We start from the raw sequence: 17,193 nt of genomic DNA, 5'->3' as shown, positions 1-17,193 counted from the left end.
TCCACAGTGCTGAAGCTGCTGAAGATGGCTGTGGGGATGAGAGCTCTGCTGGACACTGTGATGCAAGCGCTGCCCCAGGTAACCCCCTGCCTCAGCACCGCGCCTCCTCCGGCCCACGGCTGCGTTTGTTGCGGAGGAATGCTAATCATTTTATCTCTGCTGTCATTAGATAATCACATTTCCCTTCCGAAGCACAGTCTGAGATACAGTCCTCACATTGAGGTCATTTTCCCCCTGAAGCAATTTAAGTTTTGGATTAAAGAATACAGCAAGAAACAGGTCTGGAATAAAAAAATCAATGAATGTTCTTTTTTTGTGTTTTTTTTCCCCCCGTTTCTTTTTCTCTTTCCAGGTGGGGAATCTGGGTCTTCTCTTCATGTTGTTGTTTTTCATATTTGCAGCTCTTGGAGTGGAGCTCTTTGGTGACCTGGGTGAGTGCTGCCCTGCCCCGTGTCGGGTGGGTGCCGGGTGAGCAGGGTCTCATTGCTGTGCTTCATCCTGCAGAGTGTGATGACACACACCCCTGTGAGGGGCTGAGCCGACATGCCACCTTCCGCAACTTTGGGATGGCCTTCCTCACCCTCTTCAGGGTGTCCACGGGGGACAACTGGAACGGTATCATGAAGGTGAGGGACCTGCAAAATGTTAGTTTAGTTTAGCTTTGTGTTTCCTTAAAAGCCCACAGTTACTATTACTATTGTTAGTGTTACTTTGTTATGGCTTCAGCTTTGTAAGTTTTATCTATTTATTTATTTACTCTCTGGGAAAACTCATTTCTGGGAGTGAACCTCTCCTGGTGGACAGCCATAAAGCCATGCCTTTGGGAAAGCAGCCCTGTGCACACAGTGCCAGCTGGTTGCAGTGCATCCAGTGAACATGGGGAATGGTGTCTGCAGGGCAGCTGCTGGATGGCAGCACACCCTGCTGTGCCTGGGAGCTGCACACTACACTGCAATGTTTGGTCTTAAGCCTTGCAGAATGGGCTTTGCAAATCAAGGCACTGGAACTGTGCTGGCAGCCCAGAGCCTCCTCACAGCCCTCAGTCTTCTCCTTCTGTTCTCAGGACACCCTGCGAGACTGTGACCAGGAGTCCACCTGCTACAACACTGTCATCTCGCCCATCTACTTTGTCTCCTTTGTGCTGACGGCCCAGTTTGTCCTGGTGAACGTGGTGATCGCCGTGCTCATGAAGCACCTGGAGGAGAGCAACAAGGAGGCGAAGGAGGAGGCAGAGCTTGAGGCAGAACTGGAGATGGAGATGAAAACCATCAGCCCTGGCCAGCACAGCCCCTCGGACATCTTCACTTGGATGGGTGGCGTTGGTGGCGAAAGGCCCGAGAGCCCCCGTGGATGCCCCCATCCCCTGCAAATCAAGGTGGATTCTCAGCTCTCATTAGTTTACCCTATGGTGAGAAGCTTGGCTGGAGGGTGCTGCTGGGGGAAGATGTGCATGAGGGGTGATGATGGAGCGGGTGTGCTGTACACCAGGGTTTGTGTTCCTCACTGCTCTGTGCGGCGCTCCAGGAGGAAGCACGGGGCAGGGCTGCAGCCCACCACGGTGCACAGAGCTTTGCAGTTTGTTCTGGAGATGTGCCTGAGCTGCCCCGTTCAGAGCTGAACTCCAAATTAGCTCTAATGCAGAGTCTGGGCTCGGCCCTTTGTGAGAGCAAAATTACGAGCATAATAAGTTTGCTTTTCTAATGCTGGCCACGAACCGCAACATAAAAGGGAATAGAACTTGGCTAATCTTTGCTTAAGTATTAAATTTGTTTTATAGAATCTCAATTTGAAAGCCACCCCCATGATCAAACTCGTGAAAAAACGCTATAAACAGTGGGGCAATCCAGGGCTCAGCAGAGCTGGAGGCGCAGCCAGGCAGTGGGCAGCAGAGCAGGGCTCCGAGCACTGTGTCTGCATGGAGCTCAGTGTGAGGGATGGGGAGGTGAGGTCATGGCTCAGACGTGTCCCCTGGGAGGGAGCGGTGCTGGAATTATGCAAGAAAAATGCTCCAGCCCTTGTTTTAGTCTTAGCTGGTGGCAAATCGGGTTAAACCCTACACAGAGCTCGTTAGCTTTTATTACATCATGATTTCACAACAGCGTATCTTGGCCTCTGCCTGGGGTGGACTAATGAGTATTTTAATGCATGAAAAACTCATTTATGATCTTCAGTCCAAGAGTGAAGAGAGTAAATCTCCGCTTAAGCTTTGTTTCAGTTTCTAAGCTACCAGCAGTTTCTGGTTCCATTAGGAGCCGCTGCTGTCAGAGATGGAGTCCAAAGCTGCTCCTTGGCACACAAGAAAGGAGTTCAGGGCAATATGGGGAAATCCAGACTCATTATATTCTCTAGGAAGAAACAACGTGCCCCAACTGCTGCTGTGCACACTGAGCAGAGTGCTGGCAAACCTTCCTCATCTCTATTGCTGCACAGCATTCCTCACATGGGTAGAAAAGGAAACTGCAGAATGGCAGGAGAACTCGCTGAGGGCGCTGTCAGCTGTTAAAGCTGTCCTTCTGAGTGCAGCAATGGGAAGGGCTTATTCTGGTCAACATCTCTGGAGCATCTCTCTTGCTCTTTCACCCAAGTGGAGCCATTGTAAACCTCTGGGACGTTTCATTCCAATTATTTATTGTGCCAGCCAAACTCTTCAGGACAAATCTGATGCCTGAGCACGGCAGCAGAGGAATGCAATTCCCAGGACGTGACCCTGCAAGGACTGTGGTCAGCATGCTCTTTTGCTTGCCTCGTCCCTGGGACTTTTGCACTGTGTGCTGTCTGACTGTAATGACAGTCCTCATTCCATTGTGCACATCAGGCATTTGTACGTGGAAAGTGCAGCCCTCAGATTGATTCTGTGATTCTGTGATTGCTGCCACACTGTCCATGGAAGCTGGGTCTGTGCACGCCCTGTGCACGCTGCTGCTGTCTGTGCTGTGGCAGAAGGAGGCCAGGACTGTGGGGATCCTCAGCCCACTTGGGTTGGTGATACGGTGTGTGGCTGTGCTGAGTGTCAGCAGTTCTAGTGGGCAGGATGCTCGGCACCTCCTCAAGTCGGGTTATTCTAATCTGTGTCACTGAGGTGTTCAATGTGAGGTTCTCTTTGCTGGGTATGTGCTCCTGTGTGCACACAGAGCAGGAGAGCAGAACCCTGCAGCTCCCATCCCAGCTGCTGCGCTGCCCGCAGGGTTGGAGAAAGCCGTAGCAGCTCAATGTGATATTACTGCGCTGTTCTCTGCCACACATTGCCCGTCCTGTTGTTTGTTACTGCTGTTCTCCATTAATGTTTGTCTTTTTTCTTCTTTCCCTTCTATCCTGTTTTATTTTTTTTCCTCTCCCTTTTATTCATTTGGGTTTTCCACACCGTCCTTTTTTCTCTCTGTCTCCATCCCTCTCTTTGCTTGGCCCTTCCCTTCTGCATGCGCACACCCCTCCTAGGAAAGGCACTTGTTTGATACCATATCCCTGCTGATCCAGGAGTCTCTGGAAGGAGAGCTGAAGCTGATGGACAACCTGTCAGGCTCTGTGTGCCATCACTATGCCCTCCCTGCTCCTGAATATTGCAACTCTGAGAACCAGGTTAATATTCCTCTTTCCTGCAAAGTCTCCATCCAAACTCGATTTCACTGAGGCCTTTAATAGGGAGTCAGAGTTCTTTGCTTTGTGTAATGCAGTCCAGGGGTTTGGAAGGATTGTTCTGTGGGAGTCGAGGTAATATCTGATTTTATGAAAGCTGTATATATCAATGTGAGAGGAAAATCACAAGCTGTGAGTTTCTGTCTTCAGTGCAGTGAGAAGTTTTCATTGTATGCACCACTCATGAGTGTTGTGGGGAAAATGCAGCATCCTCCAGTGAGGTTCTTCTGTTGGCTTCTTGCTCCCACCCGGAGCCAGGAGGACAGTGTGAGCTGATCTAGAGGAGAGTTGGGAGGGATCAGGATGTGATCTCTGCATCTCACACCTACCGACAGGGCAGGAAAATCCAGTCTTGAATGCTTTTCCTAAAGAGGTTTTTTGCAAGTGGGTCAGCGTGAATGAGATCCTCAGATGAGATCCTCATCTCTGATCTGCGCTGAGCTCAGAAGCGAGGCAGCCCCTAATGACGCCCTCAGGCAGCAGTGTGCCCCAGCACTTTCTCAAATAGGGGCTGTAGTACTCATTTAAAATTAGTTCATTTACTTAGAATAAAAGCCCTTCTTTTCCAAGCACGCTGTTCTCCTGAGCAAATATTTCCCCTAGCTCACAGCAGCAGCCATAACAACAATTCAAACGTGCCTTTTTCTGCATTTGGAATTGAGCAAATTCTGTATTTCTCCATTTCTTTCTGGCTCAAAATAGCAGAATTTTCCTTGCTAAATCACTGTGCTTATTTACGAGCTCCCAGCGCTCGAAATTATCCACCTCAGGTGTTCATTAGGGACAAGGGTGGGTAAGGAGCAGAGCTGTGTCCCTCGGAGCTGTGCTGGTTGGGGTTGGGCTGGCAGGGAGGGCAGCGCGGTGCTCAGTGGGAGCTGCTTGGGAAGCTGCTGTCACAACAGCGCTCACAGAAAGTGCTGCTGCAGCAAAAACAGGCTTCTGTTCTGACGTTTTTATGTAATGAAAAAATATAGCGCTCTGGTTTGCTATGACTTTTCCTTTGAAAATTTAGGCTAGATTTGTATTTTTTTTTCTTGCCGCAATTAACAAACCTATAAATCATTCGGATATTTCCAACCAAATGTTTTGACTGCCTCAAACCCAATTCAGGGAGAGGGGAGGCTGTTTTGTTTACCTTTTGGCTTTTCTGCTCACAACATTTGTCATGTTCCCGGGGCAGTCAGGAACGTGGAGCAGCACTGAAAGCAACGCGCTGTGCACAGCTCCTTCCTGCCAACCCCAGCGCCCGTTGCTGTCCCAATTTGGGATCACCGTCCCTGTGCTGCTGCTGTTCAAGTGCTGCCTCTTTGGGGGCCCCATGAAGTGAGGAGGAATTGCAGAGTATCTCAGGCGTTGTACATGGACAACCTGTAGAGCTCTGGGAGAGGCTTGTTGCAGCCACTCACAGTTTGCTCATCACCGACTTTATTTCAGCCCACCGATGTCAATTTCTTGGAGTGAGGGATTCCAGCCCTTGGATAACTTGAGTGCAGCCAGTCTGGGCCTCTGCTTTTCAAGTATAGAGGGTCGGGGAAAACATTGCTCAGGGATAACAGGAAACAAAAAGGCTGGGATGCCCATGATGGCATGCAGGTGCCCGAGCTGCAGGTGACGTGTGGCGTGGCCTTTGTGCAGGACGCACAAGAACTGCAGACAGACCCAGCACAGGGATGTTTTCTCCTCTGAGCACAGTAAGGGCACCCCCTGCACCCCCTGCAGGATGGTTCTGTGCCAGGAACACATCAGCTCCACTCGGAGCTCACAGCAGCAGCTCAGGGGTGGGACACTGTGTGGAGGGCAAGGGGTGGCACAGCCTCTTGTGCCTGACCCTCACAGGGAGGATGGATGCCACCTGTAGGAAGGTAATATTGCTTTTGCCACTTCACCTAGGCAGGAGAACACCACCACACGCTGCTAGCTTTAGTGTATGCCTTTAAACTCCCTCACAACTCCTCGGTAAGCATTTAAGTATGAGTGTTCCGCTCTTCTTGTCATTTCTTTGTTATATTCCATTTCTTTAATGTTCTGTCCCTAGTAACAATGTGCATGATGTAGTTGCTCCCACAGCAGGGATATTGCTTTAGTGTCTAGAAGTGTTTAGATTATGATACTTTTTTTCTCTGAAGATTTGTGTCCTGGTTTCTTATGCTTAATCATCTCTCCCTTCAGATCCCTCTAGCTGAGATGGAGGCTCTGTCTCTGACGTCAGATATTCTCTCTGAAAAGTCCTGGTCCTTAGCTCTGACGGATGACTCTTTTCCTGATGACATTAACACACACTTACTTAGTGCTCTGGAAAGCAATGTACATACATTGGTCGCTGTACGGTCTGATGTTTACAGGGTTCGAAATACTGCGTTCTCCTACACCTTCCTAATGGCATTCGTAGTCCTGGCACGTGTTCCAGTAGCACCAGCCTTCCCCTGGGCAGGACACTGTCCTTAATGCCATTAGGACATGGGCTCTTACCACTCTTTGGCCACAAAATTGGCTCTTCATGAGGAACAACCATTTTCCTTTATTTTTTTCCCCTTGGCATCATATATAGAACAATGTGTTTTCTGAAATTAAAACAAATAGTCCGCAAAAAAAAAAAAAAAAAAAAACCAACAAAAAAAAAACCAACATTGGAAAGCATCAAGGTTGAAATTTCCACTCCATGTGAGACCAGTCAGTGGTGCTGTGTGGAGGAGACACCCATGAGCTGATGATGCCTGTGTCCTCAGCAAAGAGATGGGCTCCAGCACACGGGTGGGTGACAGGTCCTCATGTTGGCCAGCAGCAGCACTGTGGGCTCATTGCCTGATTGCAGCTGGTTTGTTACACGGATAGCAGGTGGGGATCTCTCCAGGATGCTGCTGCTTTGCTGAGAGCAGTCATCTCCCTGAGAAAAAGAGCAAGCTGGGATCGCTCAGCGCCTTTCTGAATGAAATAACCAGTATTTTGAACCCTGCCTTAACCATCTCCTCTTGGAAACATGAGACATTCCTAGCTGTGTAGCAGTCCAGTGCTTTCTTTCTGCTGCACAACAGCTCCTCCTCCAACATTTTTGGGCCATTCTTGTTTTCCTTGTTGTTGTTCATGTAGCTGCCGTTGGATGTTTGTGTTGTTGATAATCTCTCTGCCATTCTAGCTGGTCGTCATCCTAACTAGTTCTTCTTTGGGAAACACCTCTCAAACCGTGACGATATTTCCCATCATGCTTCATGGCATCATGTGCAAAAGACTTTGTAAATTGTGTTTGTGTTGGGCACTTTGTTTGGAGAGGCTGGGAGAGGAGGTGCCCAATGGTGAGGCTCAAACAGCTGGCAGCAGGAGGGTCTGGAGGGCACAGCTTGGAGAGGTGATTGCCCTCAACAGAAAGGGGAAAAGGGCAGACTGAGCTTCTGTCAGTGCCAGCAGAGGGTTCTGCTCAAAGCATCTGCCCAAACTCCTGCAAAGTGCTGTCAAAATGTTTTTGTTTTCTGGTGTTTTTAACTTCAGCTCAGCCTGAGCTGAAAAGCACCTCTGGCAGAAAGTTTTGTTGGACTCCAAATAGATTTGCTTTGGGATTTATTTTTTTTCTTTTGGTTCATGGAAACTCCAGATTTGCCTTTTTCCCAAACCAAAACAGCACATCAGCTGCAGCAGCACAGGGCTGTGCTCTGCCCCGGGCTGGGTCTGCATGGGATGCCCTGCACAGCTTCCCCAGCAGTGGACGTGAAGCTGCACAGTGCTGCAGACCTCAGTCCAGCAGTAACTTTTCGAGTGCTCTTTATTTATTTTTCTTCTTTGTCCATCCTTTTTTTAATTTCCTTTCTTTAAAAGCCCATTTAATCTCATCACGTGTTCTCGTGCAAATGAAACGGTGCAGTGAAATTTCATTTTTACCGCTAGAGGGAAAAAAAAATGGGGGAAAAACGATCTTAGAATGTTGTTTTCAGATAAACTTGCAATGCACCGAGTGGGAGATTTGCCAGAAAATCAGGTCTGAGATTTTCCAGAAGTGCTTGGTGAGGTGCTGGATGAGCTGTGGCATCACGGCTGATTTCTGTGGTTTTCAAAGGAAACCTTTTAAGGGTGAGATAATTGTTCTGTTAGAACTGCACCAGGCAGCTGCCTTAGCTTCCATTTTTCCTAACAGTCACACATGAGGATGGATGGAGATGTATTTCCCTATGAAATCACACCCAGATTGTAGCCCATTTGATATTGCATCTGGTGCTGCCTATCCCAAGGGACTCTTTGGCTATAAAAACTCCGCAGTCAATACATACACAATAACCTCTGCTTCTATTAGATCCATCCTAATCTGAGGATGGCTTTAACCCCAAAGCAGTAGCTTTACTTTTCCCTTTCAACAAAATGGGTTCAGTTATTCATTGTGTGAGAAGGGAACTGATAAGATGGTGCTGGCAGCCAGAGTAGAGGATGTTCTCTGCAGACTGCTCCTGGTGGGGTTTTGCTTTGTTGATTTTGGGTATTTTTTTGCTAGGAGAGGAAACTGCTCACCTTTGTAAAAGCCTGACTTGCTGACGAGGGCACACGGAGACAGCCTTACTGTTATTGCAGAAGTTCAGAGTTATGCAAAGCATGTGACTGCTGCTGGCCTTGAGGCATGATGCCTTCTTCACACCCCGAAATAGTCATGGTTTATTCCTGCAGTGCTGCTTCCTCTGTTTCTGTGGTCCATTCCGTGTGACGGTTTACTGACGGTGTGAAGGAGGGGTTTAGCTTCCCAGTAGCTCCATTTGTGCCACCCGTACATCCCGGCGGTGTGCATGCCCATCATGCCACGTGGTTGCAATGGCTGTCACTCGCGTCTCTGGGCACTGCTCTGGCAGCGCCTTCCTGCTCCCTCACTGCCTCTCTCCCATAGGCTGAGCTGCGCTGCAGGGATGCCGTGCTGGCACTGTCCCCCTGCCAGGACCTGCTGAGCGTCAGGAAGCCGTCGGTGGGTCGCACGCACTCCTTGCCCAACGACAGCTACATGTTCCACACCTCCCAGCCGCTCTCCCGGCCCAGCACCGCCTCCCTGCGAGATGGGAACCCGGCCCAGCACAAAGCGCACTCAGGTATGGATGTGCCTCCTGTGCCCGTGTGGGGCTTTCCACCACAACTGGATGAGGTTTTCCAAGCTTGGAGGCACCAAACTGGGCTGCGTTTCCATGTCTCTGTGTGTCTGGACCCATTGAATGGCTCTGCAGAGCTCACAGAGAACTGTGGGATGGCTGAGCTTGTTGGCCACGGCCGGATCTCCATCTGCCTGCTTTTGGCAGAAGCTCCTGCTGAGCAGTACATCCGTGTGCTTGTTTGCAGCAGTGCCTATTGCAGCAGGCTCTGCAAGCTCTGTACAGGAGCATCTGTGAAAGAAGGAAAAATGGTGTCTCTCAGTGCCTGTAAAACAAATATGAACAGAGAGAGATCTTGGTGTGAGATCATTGGCGGATGGGGGTGTGTAGGATCATCCTTGTTGGGGTGCGTGGTTGGGATGCACACCTCAGAGACAAGCTGAGGTATTCTTAGGTACAGCGTGCTGCAGACACTGAGGGCTCTGTGTGCAGCTGCAGCTGCCTCTCATTGCTGCACCTCCAGCTGTGGGGTGCCCCAGTGCAGCACGGCTGCCTCCCGTGCTCAGCTTTGCTCCTGGCAGGCTGTTGTTCCATGCATTTGTCACAGATAAGACAGAGAAGTTTTTACAAGGAGTGTCATTGGGAAGCCTGAAAGCAGAACATCATTTCAGCCCTGTTCAGAACGTTGGGAGATTTGAGAAGATTAGAAATAAGATGTTGAAATTTGCATAGTAATAAGAACTCGGATGAATAGCGGCTGTTGAGCAGAAAGAAAGCAGAAAGAAAATGTGGATGCGATGGGGAAGCTGAATCTGGAGTTGTGAGGAATCACTGCCACAACACGCAGTTCTCAAGGTCAAGGGCTGCCCCATGAGGAGTCTGTTTGTACATAATGTAAAAGTTGAGGCTGAAATCCTGGTCAAATCCCACAGAACTCAAGAGCAGTGCTCTCATACGTTGGGTGGAGCTGGCATGTATGGCTCTCTGTGACAGCCATGAAATTCCTCTGCGTTACAGTCCTTGGCCATACAGAAGATCCTGTTTGCTGCAGGAGTTCCCAGTGCTGTGCTACTGACCCTTAATTCAGACACGTTCCTCCTGTCTAGAACAAGAACTATGTCGAGAACAAAGAGTGGGTAATTTCTGGGTCCCATTTCGAGGCAGCACTTCCCAGTTCCACCAGGCTCCCTGGGCAGCCCTGGCTTGCTGGGATAAGCATTGCTCCCTTGTGCACCCATCTGAAAAATGGCTCCACCAACACATAGGAGAAGTATTTTGGAAAGGTAAAGCTGGCATCTGACTTGTTCACAGCTCTGTCAAAGCTGCTGCGTTTTTCTCCTGCTGGTGAATTTCCAGTTGCCTGAATGGGGCCAAAGTGCTCAAAGTTGGGTACGATGCCCAAATCTTGTCGTGTGCGTATCGTCCTGTTCCCCCCACAATGTCACCGCTGCTGGGACGGGGCAGGTCACCCCACCTGTTCACAGCCTGTAATATTGCAAAGTGCTGTGAAGACAGCAAAAGGTGCCAGTCGCCTCTAATAAATCACAGCAACTGAGCCACAATATTTCAAGCTGAGAAAGGTTTTGTTGTCAGAAACACTGGCGCTCGCAGGAGGTATTTGTTTGAATACTCCTTCGTAATGGGGCTGTTGTTCTGGGAAAGATTCCAGGACAAATGAGATTCTCTGGGATCCGGTCCAGGTTAAATGAATTGTTTTGAAAAATGTTGAGGCTGTGGGGGGAGCTCGCAGAGCTTCAGACCTTTCAGAAGCAGCAGCCAGCAACCACCGAGGGTCAGAAAGAGGCCGCAGAGTTCACGTTTCCTTCTCTGGGGCTACGCTGCAAAGCCACTCTTGATGGCTGCCAGGTCAGTTTGCTGCCATGTGAGTCCCAGCATCCATGTGGTGTTGGAATTGCTGCAGGTGACCTCTGCATGCGCTCAGGTTTGGGGACGTCCTTTCCAGAACCCCTCAGGAGTGCATCCCTGCAGGGCTGAGATGTGTGGGTGCCTGCAGAGTCATTAGTCCTAGCAGGGACGTGGACGTTACCATTCCAGATGAACTTCTAGTTCATCGTCTTCTGTTCTTTATGGGAGCTGATCCCAGCTGGATTGGGGGAAAATGCCAAGAAAAATGAAATAATAGACTATTTTGGAATAATTCTTTAGTAGGTGGGAGTTTTGTGCAACCATGGAGAGCTGCTTGTTGAACGCAGTGCTCCTGCTGTGGCTGTCTGCTCCAAGGTACAATGGGGTTTCCCCCGACAGGTCCCTGAGATGGGGCAGCAGACATAGGGGGACGTGTCACATTCCTCTCTCTTCTTCCTCCTGCAAGGTTCAAAGGCATCGGTGCAGTCGCAGCCAGCAGACACCAGCTCTCTCCTGCAAATTCCAAAGGACCATTTCCACCACGTGAGAGCTCACGATCCATTGGTCAGGGAGAGCAAACCCCCCGTGGCCGCCCCGGTGCACTCCCCTTCTGCTGAGAGGCTGCTCCGCAGGCAGGTAAGCAGAACCACGGCTCGTGTTTTGTATTGCTGTGTTTCCAGGTTGCCCACACTTTAAATTCAAGGAGGGATTAATAGAGAAACCTCTGGAGAACTGTAATTCTCCTGCAGAAATAATGAAAAGGTTGATGGGTTTTGATGTGAAAGCCTTTCAGGAGCCTCCAAAGGATCTGTGCTGTGTAGCATCTCCTCTGGCGACGTGCCTGAAGGTTCCCTGCAATGTTTGTGCTTCATTTCTTTGGGTCTCTTCATAACAGCAGCCAAACGCTCCCCAGGGTCTTGTTGGGGTTAAGGAACAAATCCTTAATGGCTGCGAGGTTCCAAGTGCTTGGAAGGACACAGTGACTGCAGGCTCCATCCCAGGCTGCCCTTTCTCTCACTCCTCTCAATTCTTGAAGGGGGGAAGCTGCTCACAGGGCACCTCACTGCGTGCGAAGCCACTACAGAAAGCACGTTGTTGTTACAGCAAGAACTGAAAATTAGGCTCCTTTCAAACCTCCTGTGTGCTTTTGAAAAGGTTGAGTATATTCAAAACAGAACTTGTTCTATTTTGTAACTGGTTTTATCTCGGTTATTTTGCCTGGCGTTGATTTAAGTTCTGATTCAACCAAAGATCTGAGAGATGTAATCACAGATTGCAGGCTGCCTGATTGGAAACATGACTTTAAATTCATCCTTTTTAGTGGAGCACTTAAACTTGTGCTTCACTCTCACGTTTTAGAACGCGTTTCATTGTGCACTTGGTACATCCAATCCCCACGGTCTGCCTTCTTCAGGAGGTTTGCATCCCATTTTATGCACACAGAATGCATCTGTTTGATTTTTTCCAGAATAACTTCTTTACTGTGTGAAAATGTCCCCACTTCTTTCATCTTTTAATCAACATTGACAAATTAGGCAGTTGATTCATTAAGCTCTAGAAATGAATGCAAAGTACCAAGGTTAACAATTACATTAGTCTGTAGTGCTAAATTGACATAAGAAATTCCTAGCATGTATTCGTTTGCGGAGGGCTGGCCAGCTCCTCCAGTCACTGCTAATAGGGGAACTAATTGATGTCATGATTCCAGTTCATAACCACTCTCTCTTGCTTTCTAATGAATAACAGACCCATCTTTTTCAATTGATCTCACTAGAATAAATTACCATGTTAGCCATCTTTCTCAGCCTAATTTTGTTCACTTTTCTGAAGGCTTCTCCTTCTAAACCCTTTCATACATTTACATTAATTTATACCCCTACCCTCCTCTCCCTGCTCATGCAGTGCCATCAGCACACTCTTGCAGTGACCTTTCAGGCAGAGAAAAGCTTTGGGTCTGTGGGCCATCCCCACCCCCTGAACACCAGTGTAGCAGTGTAGCTTGCTCTCGTGTAGCACCATTAATGGAAGTAAAGTGGGTCCTGGCGACAGGACTTGATTTCTGTTAGAGTTGTAATCTAGGTGGCCATGCATCATGAAACTTTGGCTCTGAAGAAGCAAACTCTCTTTGCTGCTCACAGCAGCTGTGCTTGCTCACATGCTCCTGCTTGGCTCCCGTTGTTGCCCATGCTGATGTGCTGCTGGCACATCCCTGGAGCTCAAGGCAGCAATGCATTTTGATTTACAGTGCCCATTTTCCTTATTGTTACTTACATTGCATGTAACTCTGATTTTCATTCTTTTTTCTTTTTCTCTCCTCTCCCTTCCCCGTTGTCCCCTCTCCTATCCTAAATCTGTGCTTAGATAAATCTTGTCCACCACATCCCTGGTCCGTGCACTTTCCTCCACCATTGACATGTGTGTTTCACCTCCCTTCCCCTCCAGCATGCTGTAGGCTGGACAGTCCCACAGTAACATGTTTAGACTCTGGAATGTTTGGCAATTAGCGATGCACGCACAGATGAAGCTGAGCGGATGAGATGCTTTGGGTGAACACAGAGCCAAGCTCCCACATGGAATGTGCTCCTTGGCGTTGCACAGACGCTGTTCTCCAGGGGACTTCTACCTGAACCTAAAACTGCTTTGCTTTTCTGGCTCCAGGACTGCATGCCCATGGTGTAAGCCCTGCTAGGGGTGGACACACCATTGCAATGGCATTGAGTCCTTTTGCTGTGAAACAAACCAATAAGGCATTGCCACCAACAGTTACTGCTAACAGCTGCCACAGAGACCTGTAGGGACAGAAAGAACCAATTCTGCCCTTTGTGTGCAACACAGGTTGGTGTACAAGCAAAAGTAATGGCAAGAATTACTTTTTGCAGCCGTGTTCTACTTTTTGGTGCTCTGTGTCCCTTGTCAGGATGTGGAAGTGGTCCCTGCCCCCCAGACACTCCTTAACTCTGGTGGCATTGAGGAGTGCAGAGTGAGCTCCACTCTCAGGTGTGGTTGGTTACCAGTGTGATGCTGTGGAGCTGTAGCTAGAAGGGTTAGTCAGCTGGTATTGGTTGAAGTTGTTCAGTATATTGAATGCTCTCTCACTGGCAACAAAGGAAGGCACTGTGCAGGTGTGACAGCAGTGCTGCTGTTTGTGTGCACGTGTGTGTGCTGCAGCTGATGAGAGCTTTGCCTGAATAGAAATCATTTGGCTCAAACGATTCTTGTGGGACAGCTTTTATAATAATCCTGGGACCGTTCTGGGGGCAATTTGTCATGAAGGCGTTCCTTAAAACAAGGAATTTCATCTCCTTGTGCTCCTCTGAAGGACTGAGACCAGCTGGAGGCATTTCCTCCACATTTCTTGATGAAGATTTTAATCTTTAAGATAATTTAAGAATCATCTCAAACCAAGACGCTGCCTTTGAGGGCCAGTTAACGGGGCTGATTTATAATCCTTTTTGGCAGGGGATGCAGTGAAGCAGAACAACAAAGCCTTCAAACCATGCCATAGGCTTTCTTGGCCATTCACTTACACAGGGATAAGCCTGCAGATTGCTGCGGGAAGCACTGGATCCTGTGGTCCAGAATGATCTGTAGGGAACTGGGGTGCCCCCAGCAGAGCTGCATGTCCTGTGAGTGTTGTGCCTTCCTGTACTAACCTTTGTTTGGTCTGTCTCTCCCATCTGGTAACTCCCCTCCTCCCGACTCCCCTGCGCTCCATACAGATGGCCATAAGGAATGACTCATCGGACAGCAAGGAGAACCTCCACGCCGAGCTGAGTGAGCTCCCCAACCCAGAGATCCCCAGCACACCCCAGGAGGAGTCACCAGCTGCCCTGAGCCCCTCCAAAGGAGAAGATCTGGCTGCGTGGAGCCGGGCAAGCGTTCACACACAGCAGCATTCCCACAATCAATATAATGTTTCAAAGCAGGCACTGACATCATGTGCTTGTGTGGACTCCTATCAGGAGACGCCTGGAGACTCAATGGACCAAGAAGTGTCTGAAACAAACAGCTCCTCGGAGCCTTTCCCTTCCGAAACTTGCACAGCCTCGAGTGCCTGTTCAGACGTGCAGCCTCTCAGTCCTAAGAGGAACATCGGCAATACCGGCAGCGTTACGTTGAAGGACCTGAAGAAATACCACAGTGTTGACACCCAAGGTCTTCTAAAAAAACCACCCTCTTGGTTGGATGATCAAAGGAGACATTCGATAGAAATCTGCTCAATGGAAAACAGCCCTCAGCACCATTCCACGTCTAGCTCTTCTGGCTTCATAAGTCAGGTGGTAAGTGAAATGGAAGGCTTGCAAGGGACGCGGCAAAAGAAAAAACTGAGCCCTCCGTGTATCTCTATAGACCCACCCAGCGAACAGGGCTTGCTACCCAGAGGACCTCACAGCATCTCACCTGCTAGAGGAGATACCTGCTTGAGGCGGCGTGCTCCGTCCTGTGACTCCAAGGACTCAATGGATACGGGGGATTCGTTGCTTCCAGACAGCATGTCAGCATCTCCTACCCCAAAGAAAGACTTGTTGACGCTTCCTAGCTTTTCCTTTGATCGGAATGAGATGGAGCCCTGAGGTACTTTTCTGTTGGTGCCAAATGTTTTCTTCCTTTCACGTAACAGAAAAACAAAAAAAAAAGGAAAAAAATAAAAGGAAAAATAAAAAAGAACTGTATTCCCAAATGGCGCTGGGTAAAATGTTTCCAAAGGAGGGTTAAAGAACCAGCTGAAGGAGGGGTTCACCTATATCACGCTTACTTAAGCATATGGTCTGCTTAGGTAAAAGCAATACAATGTGCAGAATCTATATGTATATTATATTTTATTAAATTAATTGAATCTAGTATTGCGGGATGTAGTACATTTTGTGACTAAAGACTCATTTGATTTTCCTCTATTTTATGTGTCTCAGAATATTTCTGAGATCAGGTTGGTTTTTATGAACATTTTAACCTTAAAAATATATATTTAATCCCTTCTCTTTTTTTTTTTTGTTTCGTTTCGTTTGGGTTTCATTTTGTTTTGCAAAGCACAAAATGTAGCCAATTAGTGCATTACAGAGGAAACGTATCCCACAGTCAGCAGTAAATAAGAATTATTTAATGTAATTTATTTTTCCCCTTGGACTTGAGTCATTTTCTGGAGAATATAAGAATGCGGCAGCGTTCCTTTCTGACAAAATAAATTCCCAGTCTTGCATAAAATCAGCATCCAGAGGAAAAGCAAGTGCACAAAACAGGACCGTGTGACGCCCTGCTGCGTGGCTGAGGGCTGGGAATGCGGAGCTGCATGCAGGAGCTCCACGGTGCTGACTTAGAGTGGGATGCTTCAAATCATCCACGGGCGATTCATGGAATCACAAACAACAAGGAACTGCCTGCAGGGCCTGCTCAACCCTCCTGGTCTGGAGGCAGAGCCCATTGCCCACAGGGAGCTGCCCCGCTGCCCCAGTGAGAGCCGTGCTGAGGGTGGTGGTCAGTAAGTTATTGATTAAAATTGCTGCTGGGTTTACATGTTGAACAGAATGGAGGCCTACTGCAGTTGGGAAATTGCTCTACTGAGTACATGTAAGGAGGTCTTGTAGGTACCAAAGTGTTGGTTGATTTTCAGTATAAGTTTTTCCTGTTGCTGCTGGAGTTAATTCATGTGAAGAACCCGATGGAAGTTTTGTTTCCAACCTACAACAGTCCTTGTGATGTAAAGCATGCAGAAATGGAAGCCTTCATAGTCCTTCATATGTCCTTCATAGACCCCCTTAGTGTCAGCCATCTCCAAGGCAAGCAGCCCATTCTGTGGCTGCCCTGTGTGCCTCACCCCGCTCCTCACAGGGCTGGCAGGAGGCAGATGTGGACCTGAAGGTGTAGGCTAAGTGGGGCTTTGAAGGCACGGCTGTAAGTATGTGAATAGCTGCAGCCTTCGGATGGTGTGCATGGAGACTCTGCTGGCTCCTGTCCTTAAACCAGCACAAGCCTGTGTTGGGTTTGAGCTCCTTTGCTTCCAGCTGAGGAGCTTTCCCCCACAAACAACATGTGCACCCCATGAGGAGCACAGGGCTGGCTGCAGGCAGAGATGGTTTTGGTTCCCCCTCTCCACTATGGGGAGAAACCTCACCATCCTGCCTGGTCTGAGCTGAGCCTGTTTGGAGCAGTGACTTCAAACAAAGCTTTCATCAGTTCTCCCCCAGCTCACATTTAAGGAAACAATAAAATTACAGTGTGCTAAGCCTGGGAAGTATTCTTAATCCCTTTTTGGTCTTACGCTCCTAATGAGCCGAGGCCTTTCCTTTCACATTTACTGAATAACCTGGGAAAATACGACCTTGCTGGCCCCACTCCTTCACCTGCGCCATGGCACAAAGCGGTGATGTGTTAATCTGAGTGTCCGGCCCCAAACAGCACCGAAGGCCGCTCTCTTTTCCAGCTTTGGGCTTTCACCCCCTGGCAGAGTTTGTGTGAGCAGCACAGAATTGACATCACACGTGGATACTCAGCAAAGAGCAGCCAGTAGGAGACTGCACGGTGATGCGTTCAGAAAAAGGAAGCCGTGTCCAACAGTTCATTTTCTAAAGCAGACACGTTATTTTCTAGGTGCCCTTTAGGAAAACAGCTCCAGCTGCCCTGCAGTGCAATAATCATAGGAGAATTT

At 48.7% G+C, this 17,193-nt stretch overlaps 1 protein-coding gene across 2 annotated transcripts in view; it reads left to right on the top strand.

Annotated features, from left to right (window-relative positions):
• Positions 1–16,876, top strand: part of CACNA1G (calcium voltage-gated channel subunit alpha1 G) — a 99,727-nt gene extending 82,851 nt beyond the window's left edge. Inside the window, exons 31-39 of one of the 2 annotated variants that reach the window (XM_015880222.2) lie at positions 8–78; positions 353–431; positions 505–626; positions 1,064–1,408; positions 3,436–3,576; positions 5,803–5,937; positions 8,492–8,687; positions 11,017–11,186; positions 14,270–16,876. In XM_015880222.2, coding sequence (XP_015735708.1) covers positions 8–78; positions 353–431; positions 505–626; positions 1,064–1,408; positions 3,436–3,576; positions 5,803–5,937; positions 8,492–8,687; positions 11,017–11,186; positions 14,270–15,124 — 2,114 coding nt within the window. In that variant the 3' untranslated portion in view covers positions 15,125–16,876. The remainder of the gene's footprint in view (positions 1–7; positions 79–352; positions 432–504; positions 627–1,063; positions 1,409–3,435; positions 3,577–5,802; positions 5,938–8,491; positions 8,688–11,016; positions 11,187–14,269) is intronic. The other variant, XM_032448219.1, reaches the window with a different exon arrangement.
• Positions 16,877–17,193: the final 317 nt, after the last annotated feature.

Source organism: Coturnix japonica, chromosome 18 (assembly GCF_001577835.2).
Source record: "Coturnix japonica isolate 7356 chromosome 18, Coturnix japonica 2.1, whole genome shotgun sequence".
Taxonomy (NCBI): domain Eukaryota; kingdom Metazoa; phylum Chordata; class Aves; order Galliformes; family Phasianidae; genus Coturnix; species Coturnix japonica.
This window is presented reverse-complemented; position numbering and strand designations above follow the sequence as displayed.